This window comes from Numenius arquata, chromosome 1 (assembly GCF_964106895.1).
Source record: "Numenius arquata chromosome 1, bNumArq3.hap1.1, whole genome shotgun sequence".
In the NCBI taxonomy this organism is placed as follows: Eukaryota; Metazoa; Chordata; class Aves; order Charadriiformes; family Scolopacidae; genus Numenius; species Numenius arquata.
The window spans coordinates 82,545,930-82,563,553 of NC_133576.1; the positions used below are offsets into that span (position 1 = coordinate 82,545,930).

At 40.7% G+C, this 17,624-nt stretch overlaps 1 protein-coding gene across 2 annotated transcripts in view; it reads right to left on the minus strand.

Moving 5' to 3' along the window:
• CLYBL (citramalyl-CoA lyase) overlaps nucleotides 1-17,624 on the minus strand; it is a 177,222-nt gene that overhangs the window by 25,925 nt on the left and 133,673 nt on the right. For both annotated transcript variants that reach the window (XM_074150823.1, XM_074150831.1), the window contains exon 3: nucleotides 3,260-3,448. In XM_074150823.1, the coding sequence (XP_074006924.1) occupies nucleotides 3,260-3,448 (189 nt within the window). The remainder of the gene's footprint in view (nucleotides 1-3,259; nucleotides 3,449-17,624) is intronic.

The following is a 17,624-nucleotide window of genomic DNA, read 5'->3' on the forward strand; positions in this document are numbered from 1 at the left end:
TGTACCTGAGGTCCCGTTTTGTTTCAGGTCCAGCACTGCCATCACTGGAAGTGCTCTCCAGCCTTCTAAGTGGCATCCGTATTATTCATTACGGCACCGTTACCCTTTTGTTCAATAGGCTTTTCTTCATAATTTTTTAGCTTACCTAGGAAGGCCTTAAAAAGGAAGTTTAATTCTTTGAAGACCAAAGCTTGCCAATTTTTTCCATGAGACCAGTTCACAGCTAGCTCTGAGCTGCCAGTGGGGTAGCCCAAATTCCAAAATCTATCATCTGGAAACATACAAAAGCTCTTGCACAGATTTTTCCCCTTTCAAAAGGGAAAAAAAAAAAAAAAAAAAAAAAAAGGGGAAAAAACCCTCAGCCCTATATTGTAAAACTATTATGTCTGTGCAGATCGAGTAATTTACGCAGAGATAAACATACTGCAGGTATGGTGAAAATATGTTAGTAAATAAAGACAAAAATAACATATGCATATATTTTAAATTTAAGGAATATTCGACTATTAATGGATATCAAAGGAAAGGGAATTTTAATCATCTCTCCATTCAGTCTCAGTTGGGTAAATCATATCTAAGAGATTTGCATAAATATAAACCATCAAAGACTTTTCATCTTCAAAGGGGGTTTCAAGACCCTATAAGCTTTGTACTGTAATCATCGCAGGTCACAACCCTGCAGGAATAAGGCTGCTATGGCAACATAAAAAACTAATGCTTAAGGCTTAGCATAATATTCTGACTAATAGAAAGGAAACTCATTTTAAAAGCTGGCAGCCTATTTACCAGAAGCTGGATTAGAGGTGTTATTTCCCCTTTTAGCTTCCCCCCACCGCCCCTCCCCAAAAGAAGGAAAATCTAATCACCCAGATCTTGAAAAAAAGCTTTCCAGCAATTTGCAGTAACTTTACAATTAGGCCAAAATAAATCACAGCTTTCCTCGGTGAAGAATTCTGCCCTTCCCAACCCTGCTTTGCATCGTCACCGTAGCCCTCTCTCCAACTTTTCTTTGGAGAAGAGAATTGCACCGAAAAATTTGCAAGGAGAAAAAAAAAAAATCAATGCAATTCAGATGTGTGAGTGTACAGTATGGCAGGTACTACGGTGACAGAAAATAGTAAACTTCATCCAGGCAAATGCAGAAAATGAGGTAATACAATGGCATCAGCATATATTCTTAAGACTCCTATCTGATTTTTATTTTTTATGTGAAAAAAAAAAGTAAAAAGTGCTACTGTGTTTATATTTTAGGTGCAAGCTAAAGCCGTAGAGCTCTTCTCTTATCTTAAAATATTTTAAAAGTCCTGGGATTTTTGCTATCTTTTGTTTTGAAGGTAAAAAAAAAAAAAAGAAGCATATTTAATTAAATATTGTTTCCCTTCCTCTCCCCATTAAAAATTTTGCAATAAGCACCAATACAAAAGGTAACATGTGGAGAAGTTTCAATTAATTTTTTTTTTTTTTTTCAAAAGGAGACGATTAAATGTTTCCGGCCCGGTAAAGTGTTCATTTCAGGGAGAAAGGGGGGAAAAAAAAAAAAAAAAAGAAGGCGGAGGGAAAAAAACCCACAAAGCTTGGGGAGGGGATGAAGTAGCAAGGCCTCAGCAATTCTTTCAATTCCAGTGCACACCCAATAGTGTGTTGGGAAGAATGCACACTGGTCGGGATTTGTGGGAGAATTGTCCCACCACAAAGGAGGGAGAGTTACGCTTGTTATAGTCCAATAAGCCATGCCAGTCAAACAAGTACCCACACTAGGGACAAAAGGAAAGCAAGAGATTCTCACACAAAAGAAAACAAGTAAGCCCATCTTTTAGTTGTGCATCAGCCTCCAGGTTTTCTGCTGCACATAAATAAAAATGAAGGGGGGGTGCAGGGGTATGTGTGGGGGGAAATAAACAGCTTCTGGGAGGCTGAAAAAATCACACCGGAGTGAATTTTGGGAGGACTAGGAAAAGAAGGCAGTGGAGTTAAGCAGAGCGCGCTCTTTGTGTGCAAAGGTTGGGCAAAGTGAGAGGGAAGTAAAAGGCGGACCGTGAGGCTGGAGTTGTTGGGGCTGGCTCGTTTTCCATGATGGAAATCAAAGTTAGGGAGAGGGAAGGTGGAAGGGGACAAGGGGACAAAGAGCCCCCACATCCCACCTCCCCGCAAAACCGGCTTGGTGGCAGCAAGGGCCCTGCCATTTTGGAAGCATGCATATTCATTACTGGCAAGTTATGTCTAACACTTACACGGCTGTAAACCCTGAGAGGTATACTCCGGTTAATTTAATTAAATGTGGGTAGAAGGGGATGGTGTACCTTCCACCGTGAGTGGCGGAGGCTGAAGTGGCAGTGCGATGGAATGGCCAGGGCTCGTCATGTACCCAACATTATTTGCTCAGCTCTATGCTCACGCCTGATCTTAACGGTTTGATCAAGGTTAGATGCTGAGATTAAAATAGATCCTAATATGTCTGCCTGCCTTTCATCACAGCTTGCACGCGTGCTAGTTGCTCGGCTAGTGGTTTGCAAAAAATATAGAAGTGAATAATTAAGCGTTATTCCTTTACTGGCATGTTACAGCAATAATGGTGTATCTAAACAAGCATCCCCCTTTCTTGACAATTAAAACAATTATAGCATAATTAGGCCTATTTCAAAGTTTTCTTAAGTAATTTGACATGCCAACCATTTACATTTCAGGTTTTTATTGGCTGAAAAGTCAGTCGTGAAACACAAACACACCTGTCAGCAATTAAAAAGGAAGAAATAGAGAACTGTTCAGGAAATAATATCTGTGCTAATTAAAAACACTAGTTAAAAGCTTCCTGTTTGTTCCTCCAGTTGCCCCAAGGAGTGACCTCCCCCCCAACCCATTTTTTCATATGTCGCTAACATGGTTTCCCCATCTCCTGCTTACAATGCATGTAACTAAGGATCATGGACAGAGACAGTAATTTTGCTTGTTAGGACAGCCAGAGAAGAGTCAGATACTTATGCTTCTATTTTTGATAATATATTCTGACATCAGTATGGGTTCTTCATTGACCATGGGAGAAATAAACCTGGTTTTCTTTATAAATGCAAGGTGTTCCATGAATGCTTTTTATACAGCACATCTTACACGCATTTAAGTGGATGCGTTTCCCCATTACCTTAGCCAAACTACAACATTACATGGTATTTGCAGCCTTCCTCATAACTCAGTCTTTATCTCTGTGCCTGCGTGAATTTGGCCCATCAGCTCAGTCAAAATCTACTGTGTTGTTGGTACTCACCCATCTTATTTCTTCAACATTTTCAACCTTTGGCAGCATCATGCTTGAGGGAAGGGTCTTGGACTGCAAAAGCACCTCCAGATCTTCTTCTGCAAGGCCGCTGGACACGGAGTTTATCCTCACACACTTTTCGGCATGGCCAAAGTCAAACTCTTCAAGGGTTTTCACAACGGTCAGTCTTGCTTCTCTCTACAATATATGTGCGGCATGAGAAAAGAAAAAGAAAGTGTATTTTCTATTGACAGAAAAATGTACTGAGCAGAAAACATGTTGAAATGACATGAGGAAAAAGCTAGAAAGCCAGTATATTGGTGTCCCCAAAATGTCTGTCACTCTTGGACTTTTATTGAAGCAGTCATCACCAGCACCTCACAATTTTACCTTCCTCGTTTCTTTATTACTGGTAAATAAAATGCTCGGGTTTTATGTCTAACTATTTCTATACCACCACTTGTAGAAAACAGGACTTTTGTGTCCACTAGTGCTGAACACGTCTAACGAACACAAACCTTTATACTAACCACAGTGTGTTTCATTAACCATCTGCACTCACAAAAATTGTTTTATTAAATCTGCATAAAACAATTCATTTTTGTAATTAATCTCTATATTGCCTGGACATCAGTAAGCACAGATGTATATATACTTCTTTGGTTCTGATATATAAAACTTCCTTTTCTCCATGTATCCAAAATGTACTAAAGCCCATGAAGCCCATGGTAGAGTTCACAATTCGCATGTGAAAACAACGCCAAAATAACTTGGAGATTTTTCTTGAACCACATAAAAAGCTTTTCTCCTGCTGGCACAAAATAAAATCTCCAAAGACACACGCTTCCCATGGCCGTTTGCTATTTTTGTAAATGTAAATTTACAAATCTGTTTAATAGTTGATTTGCATAAAGAATATTTGCATGCTTTTCCAAAATGAAACGTGTTTCTTGGCCTGGAGAGGAAGGGTGGGGGGAAGGAGGGCGCTGGGCTCCCTGCTTCCTGCCAACTGCAGTTTCAACCCCAAATTCCTTCCACTCGCCAACAGCCCCTAACAAATTCACATTGTCAAAACGCACACTTATCAAAAGTCATTTCATTTGTGAAGAGTTTTTATGGGGCTAATAAAACTTTAAAGCTCCTGACTCGCGGAGGTTCAGGAATGACTTTAACAATATGCAGTCGCTGAATAGAGATGGTTTTAAGAAAACAGGCAAACTCGGGGGGGGAAAAAGAACTCATCAAAGTTAATATCCAGGTTAATACCAATCAGCGAGACAGCACATGACAGTAGATTTAAACCAGACGGATGCAAATCTCTGCTGGTGAGAGGGGCAGAGGCGGTTTCCCAATGTGGTCTGAGTTAAACAGTGTGAGGGAACAGTAGCTTACAGTTGTCAGGTCCGATCAGAACAGGGTCTCCCAGGCCAGTTTAAGACAGCTCTGCAGTGTACTGATTTACAGGGCTGGGACCCCTGATAATTAGGGTAAGTTTAGAGAAAAGCAAGTGATGGCTCTAACTGGTTAAAAGGAAGGAATAATGAAGCAGAAAGTTAATGAAATCTGAAGCAAACAGCCTTCAGCTTGGGGCTACTAGCCGTGCTCCTCCGAAGGTTGGGAGCATATGCCCGTTAATCGGCCAGACGGGAACAAGGCGCACATGTACGCATCCCTGTGCTGCGATCAAGGGGCACGTTCAGAGGTAATCTCTGGAAAATACAACCCGAAACGTTCGAACCGCTGTGAATGGACTCTGGCTGGGGCCATTAGGAAAGCCACACAAAGATGCATGCAGTTTACTACAAACACGTCCAGCTGGAAGACAGCTCCGGCGCACAGCCGTCTGAAATGCTTCTTCCGCATTAGGTAAACCGAACCATATGATGCCATTACCGGGTAATACAAATCCCCTACGTTTTCCTTCTCTGACCAGGGGTAATGGCTTTCTAGGGCTGGCCTCAAAGTTTCTGGATATGATGCAGAAGGGTAGCTTAAAAACACGCTCCGAACCAATTTATGCTTTTAATTAAAGTCAGATTATCACCGTTTCAGCACACACTGATCCAATTTGCAAAAGAAAGATCTCCCCAAATTATCCACTAAGGCAGCATCCAATTCCAACTGAAGGCACATCTCTAGCAAACTTACAGCCTAATTTGTTATGATTTTTTTCAGATTATAATAATGAGCAGTAGATGGTCTCATTAGCTATTTTTCTCCTCAGGCTGCAAAACTCCCTTCCCAAAAAAGACAGATCGTGTGTCTTTCTAGGTATATTTCCATACAAAACACTTATTAACAGGCTGTTGCTGTTATCAATTTACATAAACTAAATGTGCAGCCCTCTGGTACGTATCCCAAAAATAACCAACAACTTCACTGAATTTATACCAACCAACAAACATGGGGAGGGGGTTGTTGTTTTTTCCCATATTTTAATAGAAAATATGTTGCTATGTTAGTTAACACACCCATGCCATCTGTTGGGTTGAGAATTGATGCATTTTCTTAGAATCGCTACGTTTTAGATGTCTGCCTAGATACCCCAGGAATGGAAACGTTTCGCTTCCGTGATAAAATACTTCTAGTCACTAGTTTCCACATCAGGATTCAATTTATGTTTTTAATTGTGGGACAAACTGAGAGGACCCGGCTGCCAAAGTCAGAGCTTGTGAGGGGGCTGACTCTGTGCCTACCCTTCCTACCATGGAGAAAATCCCATTGATGTTAGTGGGGTGTATCAGGTCCCCACCCAGGCTTCCAATAAAACATTTCATGGGTAAATAAAAAAATGTACTAAAACCTCTGACTAAATGTACTAAAAACATGGAGGAAAAGGAGAGCCCTTTCTGCCTCATTATGCAGGGAAACATAGATGCTATTCTTACTGTAGGTTCCACGCAAAAGCTGAAATTTTAAGCTAGGTAAACTACTTCAACATTGTAACAGTAGAGAAAAAAGTAGTCCTTGATATAATAATTTCTTTATAGAAGTAGATGCAAGAATAAGCATGTTTTCCAAATACTATGCAAAGTCCCTGCCAAGAACGCTCTAACTAGAATTTTTAAGGAACTGTGAAAGAAATTATTTATCCTGTTCTTCACACAAGAACTACAACATCGGATAATACTCTGTCATGAATGAACAGCTGATAAAGAAATAAACCTGATCATTAAGTAAACGATTCCATCCCCAGGTAGCTTGGGATGGTGGCATCGCCATTGGGTCCCACATGGGTTGGGTTCTTTATCAAACTGGACATGAGAGAAAGACAACAGAGATCTTCATTGTAAACAGTGATATTACTAAAATATGCTAAATTTGCAACTCGTTCTGGAAAACCCACTGGGAAAAAAACACGTTGGTCAGGGTGGCTACTTTAGCATCCCTTCTGTTTGACTCTGAGGAGGACATGGGAAGATGTTCATTACCACGCACAGCTATGCCAACTGGAGAACATAAAGCTTTCAGTGACGCAGCATCACTGACAAATCCACCACCACCCAGACACTCAGACACTGAAATTAAAGACGGGAATATGCATGTTGCCGGCTCGATTGGCACCCATTAAACCTAATAACTAACCATTCTCACGAGTTCCTAGCTCTGAATTATCAAATCTGCAAAGAAAACAACATCCGTCCACTTTTACACTCCAGTGGAAGAGGTGATCCCTTGCGGCGGGGCCGCGCAGTCTCGCCATCTGGAGAATAAATCGAGTGTGAAGTACAGTATAGTTTGGGACCAAGCTCCGTGGCGGCAGCCCAGCAGTTAGTTCATTAGTCCCAAACTTGCGGGGATTAGTGTGGTATCAGCTCTACTGTCGGATGGGATCAGGCAGGCAGAGCGCGAGACTTGGGGAAGGGGGTGGCGGCAAAGAAGGAGCCCCTCGGGCTTATTTATAAACCCACACAGCATAAGTGCACCTATATAGGTGCCTCTGGTAACAGTACTATCATACTCTCCTGCCAGCTGAACCAGTACCATTCCTTCTTCCCTTCTTCTTCTTTTTCCCTTTTTTTCTCTAAGTTATATGTTAAGGCATAGAAATTTCGGCTTCAAAACAGAAGGAATGCCACCGAGCTGGAAGCTCAGCCACCCACTTATCCTGGACACAGCCTTAATACAGCATTAATGAAGCGAAGATGGTCAGAATAACAGAATTTTGGAGACTGCAACAGCAGACAGAAAAATGACATCTATTCTACCTTTTCAAACTGGTACAATATCCCACAAATGATTTTTCCAGCACTGTGATTTCTAGACCTGCCTGATTCTGGGGACAAAATCTCTGTTTTGCTTTATGTTTTTTGCCTAGTCTTATCCCCCTTTTTTCCCTCAAGACCTTCAGGTCTTAATGTAAAGACAGTGGGTATACTGTCTTTAAAGATATGTTTATGTGTAGATCTCATCCTGTTAACCTCTTTTGGTAATAATTCTTCATATGGAAATGCAAATATATGATGTGCTAAAATGGCAGACCACAATCTATCATCCTCATTGCCATAATAAGTTTGCATGTTTCAAATGGCAGAGGAAAAATTAATTACTATAATCACAATTCAAGTTATTTTTTGTGACAGGTCTGACATGGTAAAAACATACAATTATGTGTTAATGTTACTTCCCTGGAGTGGTTTGTTTACAGGACTTGACATTGCTGAATCTTTTGTCACTTATATTAGTGCATACCCTAAGAACACATCTCTCAAATAAGATTTTGCAGAAGCGTACATATATTACATACCCACAGTGTTTTGGGGGCAAAATTGAGTTTCTACAGAGGAAAAGCCTGACATTTTTTTACATGCTTAATTCTCTGTCAGTGAAGTGATGCCATACAGAATGATACATCATTTAGCTTCAAATTCACAGATGAGATTGACAAGTGAAAAGATAAACTACATTTGTTTTTAAGGAAACAAAGAGAACCATAACTGTGGAGCAGAGGGCTGCTGAGAACAGGAGGCACCTGGTTCATGGGACCTGCCTTCTACCTTACATTCATCAGGTACTTGTGAGAATAAATCTTTGAAATGCCAAATACTTACTTCTAGTTAGTCTTGTTAGACTGAAAAACTGCTGTAAAATACGGACACATCACAAAGCCTTCAGGAAACTGTTATTAAATAATTTCTTTTAGTTACCTTTGAGCAGATAATCAGTTGAGGAGTTTTTAAAGACTTATTAAGTTTTAAAAGACATTTTGTTTTGGTTCAACAGGGAACATGCCATGTAATCCTAAAGGAAAGAAAGGGCAGGAGTGGGAGGGAGAATAAGGTGTCTGTCGTGTATGTCTGTGTTTCTCCTCTGCAGTTCAGGCAAACACACGTTTTAGAGCACTGCAAAATTCTGATACTTCTGCTACTCTTTCCTGACATCTTCAAATTTTTTCTCTAATAATTATTTGGGCTACTCAAGCCTTTTCTTTTTTTATACCAACCTTTTCACTTTTCTGAAAGCAAGATTCTTCATGACATAATGAGTCATCTAACTGGGCATCTCTAGCATCTGCTGCTTTTCTCTCTGCTCTGCTAATTGTCTTTACATGCAGTACATGGTCTAGCAACACTAAAATGAAGCAAACTTCAGTGGTCAGCATTATGGACTAAGCTGCAATTTAATTATGCTCTGCTGAGGAATCTTAATGTCATTGCCCATTTTCCTAGAAGTTTCATTTAAGCCCTATGAATGCATTAGTGCGCCTAATGACAATTTTTATCCTGTATTTTTAAAGGACAAGGTCTCTTAAAGCTGTTTATGAATAGCTGGGACCTGCTTGCTGCCATCTGAGCTTAGCAAGCCTCTCCCTCCCTCTACCAACGTGGACAATGTGGATCCTGAGAACATTAGGTGGGGTCTATCCAACCTCATCAGAGTTGGACAATTTCCCTATAGGATGATCAGGGTGAGGGCCTGGCTTGAGATGCTGTGCACATGGGGAACCAGAGAAGAACCTGTCGGTGGTCCAGGACCCAGGGCCCGTGCATACCCATAAAGCTTTAGGGGTGCTCAGCTATGCAAGCACTACGTTTCTGCTGAGCCAGTGTATCTGAGGATGGCTATATTAGTGCAAGAGCAAGACATTTTCACAAGTTGTGGTTAAGATATTTTTCTGACTTGCATGTGTCATAGAAATTTAAATAGAGGCTGGTAGGCCGCTAGAATCAATTGGCACATAGAAATATTCATGTAATATGAGGATTTAGCATAAATGTCTCTGTAACAAAAATAATACAGCATGGGGAGGTGTGTGTACACATAAACACAGAAACAGGCTTATACCTTAAGACTATGTGTACAGAAATATTTCAAAAGGTTTTTTTAATGACTACTATATACAACAGCTTCAATAAAAGAAAATTTTGTTCATTTACGTAGGCAGCTATTCTGTCTGCCAACTTTTATAAACACTTACAAAAGAGATGTAAACAACCTTTCAATTAAGACAAATCAAGCTAACACTAATTTAAACTGGCTGCAAGATGTAGTCTCTTTACTTTTTTCCCTGGCTTTCTGAGGATGCTTTTGGTTTTGTGACAGATTAGCATCACAAATGAAAATTCTTTAGAAGCATTAGTGTTAATTAGTCTTCCTGGACAGTCTGAATGAGCTGCCGCATGATGAAATGAGACCACAAAATACTCAATCTGATGTATCAATTAAAAAAAAACCAAAGGCTATAAATTTCTTTCATCCAGCACATGAATTTAACTGTATGTTACATTTTTTTTTTTATTTAAAAATATTCTAGTTTAAGATGTATTTTCTTGGCATGATACAATAAATTATTATGGAAAATGTGTACATTTAGGCATCCATTTTTTATTTTTATAAATGTAACTTTTTGTTAACGCTGATAATGAAATACATTGCTGTCTGTCAAAAGTACATCTGCTTTAGCAAATTATCAACCCCTGTTCAGCAGCTGATTTCAAGTGTGGTGATTCTAAGGGAGATATGGATCAAACGTTTTGAAGATCAGCAAATGGGTACCATCAGAAGCAGTTTAATTACTGCATCAATTATTTAATAAACTATTTGAAAAAAAATTAAGGCCAAATGAGGTAAGCATTAAACAGTGTGGAAAATAAAATGCAAGATAAAGGCAAATAAAAGTTTGTGTGGTGAGACAGTGCTGCAGGTTGCCCAGAGAGGTGGTAGATGCCCCATCCTTGGAAACTTTCAAGGTCAGGTTGGATGGGGGTCTGAGCAACCTGATCTAGTTGAAAATGTCCCTGCTCATTGCAGGGGGGTTGGACTAGATGACCTGTAAACGTTCCTTCCAACCCAAACTATTCTATGATTCTATGAGTTTATCAGAAAGAAAAGAACTGGCCAGAGGCTTATGCCTGCTTGTACCAAAGGAACCAGCGTCTGCCCCAAGCTGCGCAGAAGCCCCTAGGAATGAAGAAGGAATTAAGAAAAATCAGGTCAGCTGTGCCATGGCTTCCTTCATCCTTCCTCTTTTCTGGAGAAACTTTTCCCAGTCTACCTGCAGTCTCAATAAAACTAGCTCTTTCAAAGAGAAAACTTGGAACGACTGTGCATTTTTTTTTGGTATTGTGCAAATGCTGATTAACAGCTCTTACCTCAGTTTTTATAAAGTGCTTTACCTGCATTGGTAAATTAGTGAATTAGTATTCTGTAATGTGATCAAAATCCTACAGATTTCCCTAAGTCCAACTGTATACAGGGCATGTCTACAGTAAAATTGTACTTGTGCAAAAACCCTCTCATCTCTTAATTTTTAACTTGCATTTTAGAGTTAAGTGGTGTCACCTTGTAGATGCATGTGTTTCCATGCAACGGGTTTAGCATGGGATTTATGACGCTAACTGGTCACTCAGGTGTCTCATGCTGAGCAAGGCATCCCCAGGAAGTCGTCCCACCAGGTGTGTTCTTGTGCCATCTAGAAGAGGAATTCTTAAACCTTCTCATTTCATGGGCAGCTTTTTAAAGCAGAGATTGTCTCATGCAGTCCTGCGCTCCCTTGTGAGATCATGTCATTTGTCTCAGTTTCTGTTTATGGACCCTCTGAGAAAATCTATGCCATCAGATAACTTAGTTCCCAGCTTCACCTGAAGGTCTTGGGTCCCAACTGCCCTCAAGGCACAACTGCTCATTTACATCCAGACTCTCCTTTGGGGTAGTGAGTCATCCATTTCCTCCAAACCAAAACACAGGTGTGGTTTTAGAGATGGATCTCTCCCAGCATCATGCCCAAAGAGCAGTATGGACAGGACTGCACCAAGTTCAGCTGCTTTCCCCCTGTTCAGTCCTGTGATGCTGCTCCAGCAAGGCCTGTGTACCGTCAGACACTCACATGTGCCATCTTGCCATGTCCCCACTTAACCTCAACTAAAGGTTAAACCCCCTCATGTTGATAGGGCACACTGCTCATATTATTTCAGCTGCTGGAACTGAAGAAAAACCACCCAGAAAAACAATCATACTGTAGGTCCATCAAAGCCCCACTTTGTGTCATGGGGAGACCCAGACCCACGTGCTATGTGTCCATCACTGCAGTCTGTCTGCTCTAGATGTTTACCCCTATGCTATGTGGACATGAACCTCTGCCCCAGTAGGCAAGAGCACCAGGGATCTCTCCTTGGATCAGATGCATTTAGCATTGTAGAAGTACACTGTAATTGCAGTAATTACTTCCATGGGAGAATAATGTTAGGAGAGTATGAACGTAATTTTAGATGTTTTTAAGTTTAGAAGCTTGAAAGAAGTAGATGCCAGGAGCACTGAATAGATAGCTCTCCACAGGGATGTTCAACACAGGAAACTTTGATCTAACAAGCTTTGCACTAAATTGACACAACTCTTGCCTTCCTGCAAAGCAAACTTGTTTTATACATGTATTTCTCAGCCAGTGCTTACCTTAACAAAGACCCACAGCACTATGCTGGATTTTGCCAGAACTCCTTCTTCTTTCTCTACCAGAAGGGCTTCCTTCTGATAGAGATCCCGCTTGGATGAGTGCCTGGGGTGAGTCAAGGAACCCAAACATCCCACTCCACCCCAGATGCAGGTTTTAGCACCTCCTATAGGCAACATTTTCTCAGATGCTCATGATGAAGCCCATTACAGCTAGCTGCTCACTCTTGGCAGAGTCCCTGAAGAATAGGCAGCAGTACAAAACCAACTGCACCCCTTTCTTTCAACACCCCCGAAGTGGGAGAGGGCAAACAGCACCAGAATGCCATGTCCCAGATGTCCCCGCATCGGCAGTGACTAGCTGAGGCAGGAACTGAGCCCTCACATATAAAATAAGACCACTCTATGACTCAAGTACTCATGGCAAGGAGAAAGGACCTTTTAGAAATGACTTCACTTGTTTTCTGTGGTCTAAACCACGCCTGACAATGTGATTATTCTTCCTGCCTAGAGCAATGATCACTGTTAAAGAAACTGAGATTTTTCTCCAGTTTGAAAGAGGGACCTGAGGAAGCAGTTATTTTCTAGGTCAAATCTGCCCTGTGTCAATCTTATGGTTGTAGTATGGTATTTGTACATTGGTGATAGATGTATTGTACTGGTACAATATAATACACTTCTTTATAGATATGTAGAAAACAAATCTTAATTGTTTCTTGGTGTTCTTCAAAACCTTTTTAGGTTCCTCATTTAGATATTCCTGATTGCAGTGGAACAAATTACTGGACTTGTCACATTTCTTTCCCTAGGCTTTTCTTCAACTGTATTTTCCTTTCTGATGAAATCAATTATTTTTAAATGCTGGCTGACTGAGAAGGTGTTCCTTAGTGGGGCTTCTGAAATATCTGTGAAGTTTAAAATAAGACTGGTGCATATTCCCCAATAAACAGATAAGATAAATCAATGTATGTTTATTTCTGCAAGATCTAAGCAGTTCCTACCCTCTTCTGCTTATTCCCACCCCATGCCTCACCTTTTCCCCATGCAAGCATTTCCAATGCAACTGCTTCTTGAGCCAAGATGCAAACTGGATCACTGAAGCAACCACATTAGAAAAATTCAGGTTTATTTCTGGATGGGAGACTAAGATTTTTTTTTTACTCCAGCCCATTTCAGCAGTCACGTTTACAGCATGGCCCTACAAATAATTGTATCACTGCAAGCATGGGGGTTGCAAAGGATGACAATAGACAGCTGGGAAGGGCAACGTGAAAAGAGGAACTTCTTCAGCTGTTTTTGTTTTTTCCACCAGAGCCAACCAATGAAGCACCCATCATTTCACTTGTTTTGTGCTAATGAGGAGAGTAGCAGGTAGGATTCAAGCAAATGGCTGCATCCCATAACAATCATCACTATAAGCCACCATTTTTACATCCATGCCTATTTAACCATGACGTTACCTCAGCATATGGAAGCAGGACACCTTGTTAAATCATCGATTACTTGACTAGCACAACTTCTGCCTTCACTTAGGTTGCTCCCTTCATAATATTTTTCCAGGCCTGAACATGCAGACTCCTTCAACTGTGTTTTTGTTACCTACTCTTAGATCTGTCCAAGTCCAAATTCAACATGGATTTAATCTACTTCAAGCAGTCTGTCAGGCTGTAAGCTCAAATTCTTTACTTCTGCCTTATCAGGTATTTTCTCCCACTTTTTGGACAATGACTCTGCCAAATGCAATGTCAATAAAAGACTAATAAGATGGGTTCAGCTTTGGACCATTTCTTAACACATATAATAAATGCTGGGGCCAGCCTGGACCCTGCCTTTGTACCGATTTAACTACTTTAAATTTAGTTGACACCAATAACATTAAGTTGATGCAAAGCTTTAGCATGCATCTGTTCGCCAAAATGCTGCTAGCAGTATAATTTATTTTTCCCGTGTGAATGAACTTCATGCACAATCAGGATTTTACAGCAATAGAATTGCATTCATAGAGTAGTGCTTCTTTGAATTTATTATATTAATTTTAAAACAGTGATAAAATTAAATTCTGTTTTCACAAGTTTGACACCCATTAAATTGCCATTTTTGCTCACATTTTTTTTTCTCCTCACATTTTTGCCCAACCTGCTGTATTGTTGTGTAACTGTCTGGACTAAATTTGTTTTTAGCAATTTTTTTGTCCCTTTGACTTGATATGAATCTCCTTCTTGCTCTGAATGAAGGGCTGCCAAAAGATATTCATGAAAATGTGACCCACTTACCTAATGAACACTTTTTGAGGGAAACTGTTCTGCTTTACTTGCTAAACCTGTTTACATTTTTTGATTGCCCCAGTAATAATGTGTTTCATATTGAGAACAGAAGGTACTTTTTCCCCTGAAGTGCTCAGAGATGTCTTCTCCAGCCAGAATCTCCACCCCCATCACCTGCATTAGGTGCAGGTTAATCCTGTCAGGACTTGGGTGATGCTCTTTTCCTTTTCCCTGGCAGTGGCTGCTCTCTCCGCTGCCAGCTTGCCACCGAGCATCATGTCCATCTGGCAGCTGTCCCTGCAACCTCCGGAAGTTCCCCGGCTGCATTTGTTCATTCCAGCTGGGCATCAAGGCACCATCCCCACCAGCATGTTTGTGGTGCTTGCGCCCGTGTGTGGTGATGCTGCTGGACACAGCAGGTTGTTCAGGTCCTTCCCTAGTTAAGGTGTCTTTGTTTTTGCTTGGGATGGGGCTGTGGCCAGTACAGTCCAAAATGGTTCCTCACACTGCTTGTCAAGGATTTGCTTTACATCTAGAGAACTTCACTTACTTTCTGAGGGTGAAATACACAGTGACATCAGTGCTGTTCAGCTTTATCTGTGAGTTCCCTACCCATTTCTCTTCCCAGTCTTTCATCTAACATCCAATGATCAATGAACTTCCTAGGGAGTCTCCTCTTCAGAGGCAGCAGGTTTCTGCAGCAAGGGTGCAGTAACAAGTCTGTTGTCCTTCTTGAGCCCACTGGCCTACTTCAGCATCTGAGGGTGCCGTATCAGGTACAACAGCACCAGAAAAGCATTGTAAAGTGTGTGTCTTACCAAAGCATCTTTCTCTTCTTGTTCGTCATTCAATCTATTACCTTCCCCAGCAGGCTTCAGACAGAGTCACAGAATCACAGGATGGGTGAGGTTGAAAAGGAACTCTGGAGGTCATCTAGCCTAACCCCCTTGCTCAAACAGAGCTACTTAGGGCTGGTTGCCAGGACCATGTCTAGTTGGCTTCTGAATACCTCCAAAGATGAACACTCCACAACCTCTCTCGGCACCAACTGTGTTGCCACCCTCACAGTGAAAAAGTGTTTCCTGATGTTCAGAGGGAACCTCTTGTGTTTCAGTGTGTGCCCATTGCCTCTGATCCTGTCCCAGGGCACCACTGAGCAGAACCTGGCTCTGTCCTCTTTGCACTCTTCCTTCAGGTATTTATGCACATTGATAAGATCCCTCTTGAGCCTTCTTTTCTCCAGGCTGAAAAATTCCAGCTCTCTCAGCTTCTCCTCATAGGAGACATGCTCCAGTCCCTTCATCATCTTTGTGGCCCCTTGCTGAACCCTCTCCAGTATGCCCATGCCCCTCTTCTACTGGGATCTCTGGCATTGTCTTTCAAATGATTCACAACATTTAAAAGTCCTCTCTGCTATTTGTGAGAAGTCTTTGAGCATATTAAAACTGTCTACTTCATTTTCTTGAAAAATGTTAAGGTGCATTTAAAAAAAATTACTGGTGTTCACCACTCTAGTTTATTTATTAATATTATTTTGAAAAAAATTCTTATGTCCCTTCATGCTCTCAACATCACCTTTTCCAATACAATTCTCATTTCCAACTGCGTGATTTGATCTTTGCTTTGAGATAATTTTTCATCTGTTGCTTATTTGGCTTTATTTCTTCTTGACCAGGTTTCACAGCTTCAGATTCTGTGTTGGCAGTTTCTTGGCCAGTTTTCCTTTCCTGTTGACCAGATATAATCTCTGCCAGTATGGAAGCTAAGTCCTCTATCGCCGGCCAAGCAAGAATCAATCATGCTGAAGCTTACTAATATAAATCTACACTTAACACAAATGTAATCCTCTTGGGAATTATCAGCCACCCTAGCATAAACTTTGTCACATTTTACGAATGCTTATGAATATTAATTAATTATTCTATCCCACTTGCATGCATGTTTGTAAATAGACGGATAATAAAAATAGCAAGACAAGAGTAGCAAAATGGCTTCAGTCTAACAGCTATATAAATATATATATTTAAGAATACTGCTCCTGCCTGTGTTTCTCAGGACAGGTCGCTGTTCGTCTCCATACGCATGTGGACCTACTTTCCAGCTATTCTAGTTTCACATCTATATTGCAGAATTGCTGTAAAGCCACAGGCAGGTTGAACCCCATTGTCCTCTAGACCATTCAGGCTCAGCACAAATGCACGATCTAGCGACGAGAGCTTTCACTCAGCCAATTCTGCATGCCCAGAAGTTCAGCTCAGCTTTTTCATCCTGAACAATGGGGAAGCAAGGGGGATAGCCTAATATTTTATCCTCTGTTTTGCCTACGTAGTCTTTGTCCACTAGCACTAAAGGTAAACCTCTTGCATGTAATAGCTTTCAAAAAGCCTTCCTCCGGTAGACAAGGAAATGATGAGTTAGTCACTGTTTGCTGTTATCCTAATCTGTTTTTCAAATGAAAATGCCTTTTCTATCATCGATATAACTCATTCTTCCCCTTCTCTCTGTGTCTTCCCACACCATGGCATGCTGTCTGGGCTGAATACAGAATAAAATTCACAAAATTTGTTTTTCTGCTCTCCTGTCTCCCAAGGATCACCTCCTCCCTTTGAGCTTTGCTTGTACTTTTTTCACTGCTCCTAGTCAAACAAGTTATTGAAATGTTTTTGTTTGTTTTTTGCTGTTTCCCTCCCTCGCCTTCAGTCGATGTTTGTAAAGCATTTAACACTACACCAGGCGGGTTAATTTACTGCACTAGTAAAACAGGCTATTTGGAGTGTCTTGCAACACTGACATGTTTTCAGCTTGAAAATCAGATGTCTCCATCCCAAAGGAAAGAGTTCTTGCCAAAGCTTTGTTTATATCGATGCCAGGTGCAATCTGGCCCAACAGTGGTAATGACATATGAACACTAAACAGTTTGTAAAAAGCATGCTTCAAAATGAAATCTGAATCCTATATATAAAGACCCAGGTAAGAGTCTTACTAGGAATTTGCCTGGTGTAGGAAAGTATTTCTTTGTAGAAACATTAATTTGGCTTCTGGGCTCCCTTTAGTGTTATTAGTGGCTTCTGATTTCAATTTTTTCATTACAGATTGTTTTTCTTTTGCTTCTGGTAGAGTTTTCAAAGCCACAGGTTTATTGTGTAGAAATATTTTAACAAAAATTACTGTAATTACTGTATTTAATACTTTATTTTGTACATGGCTCTTGCACATATGATTAA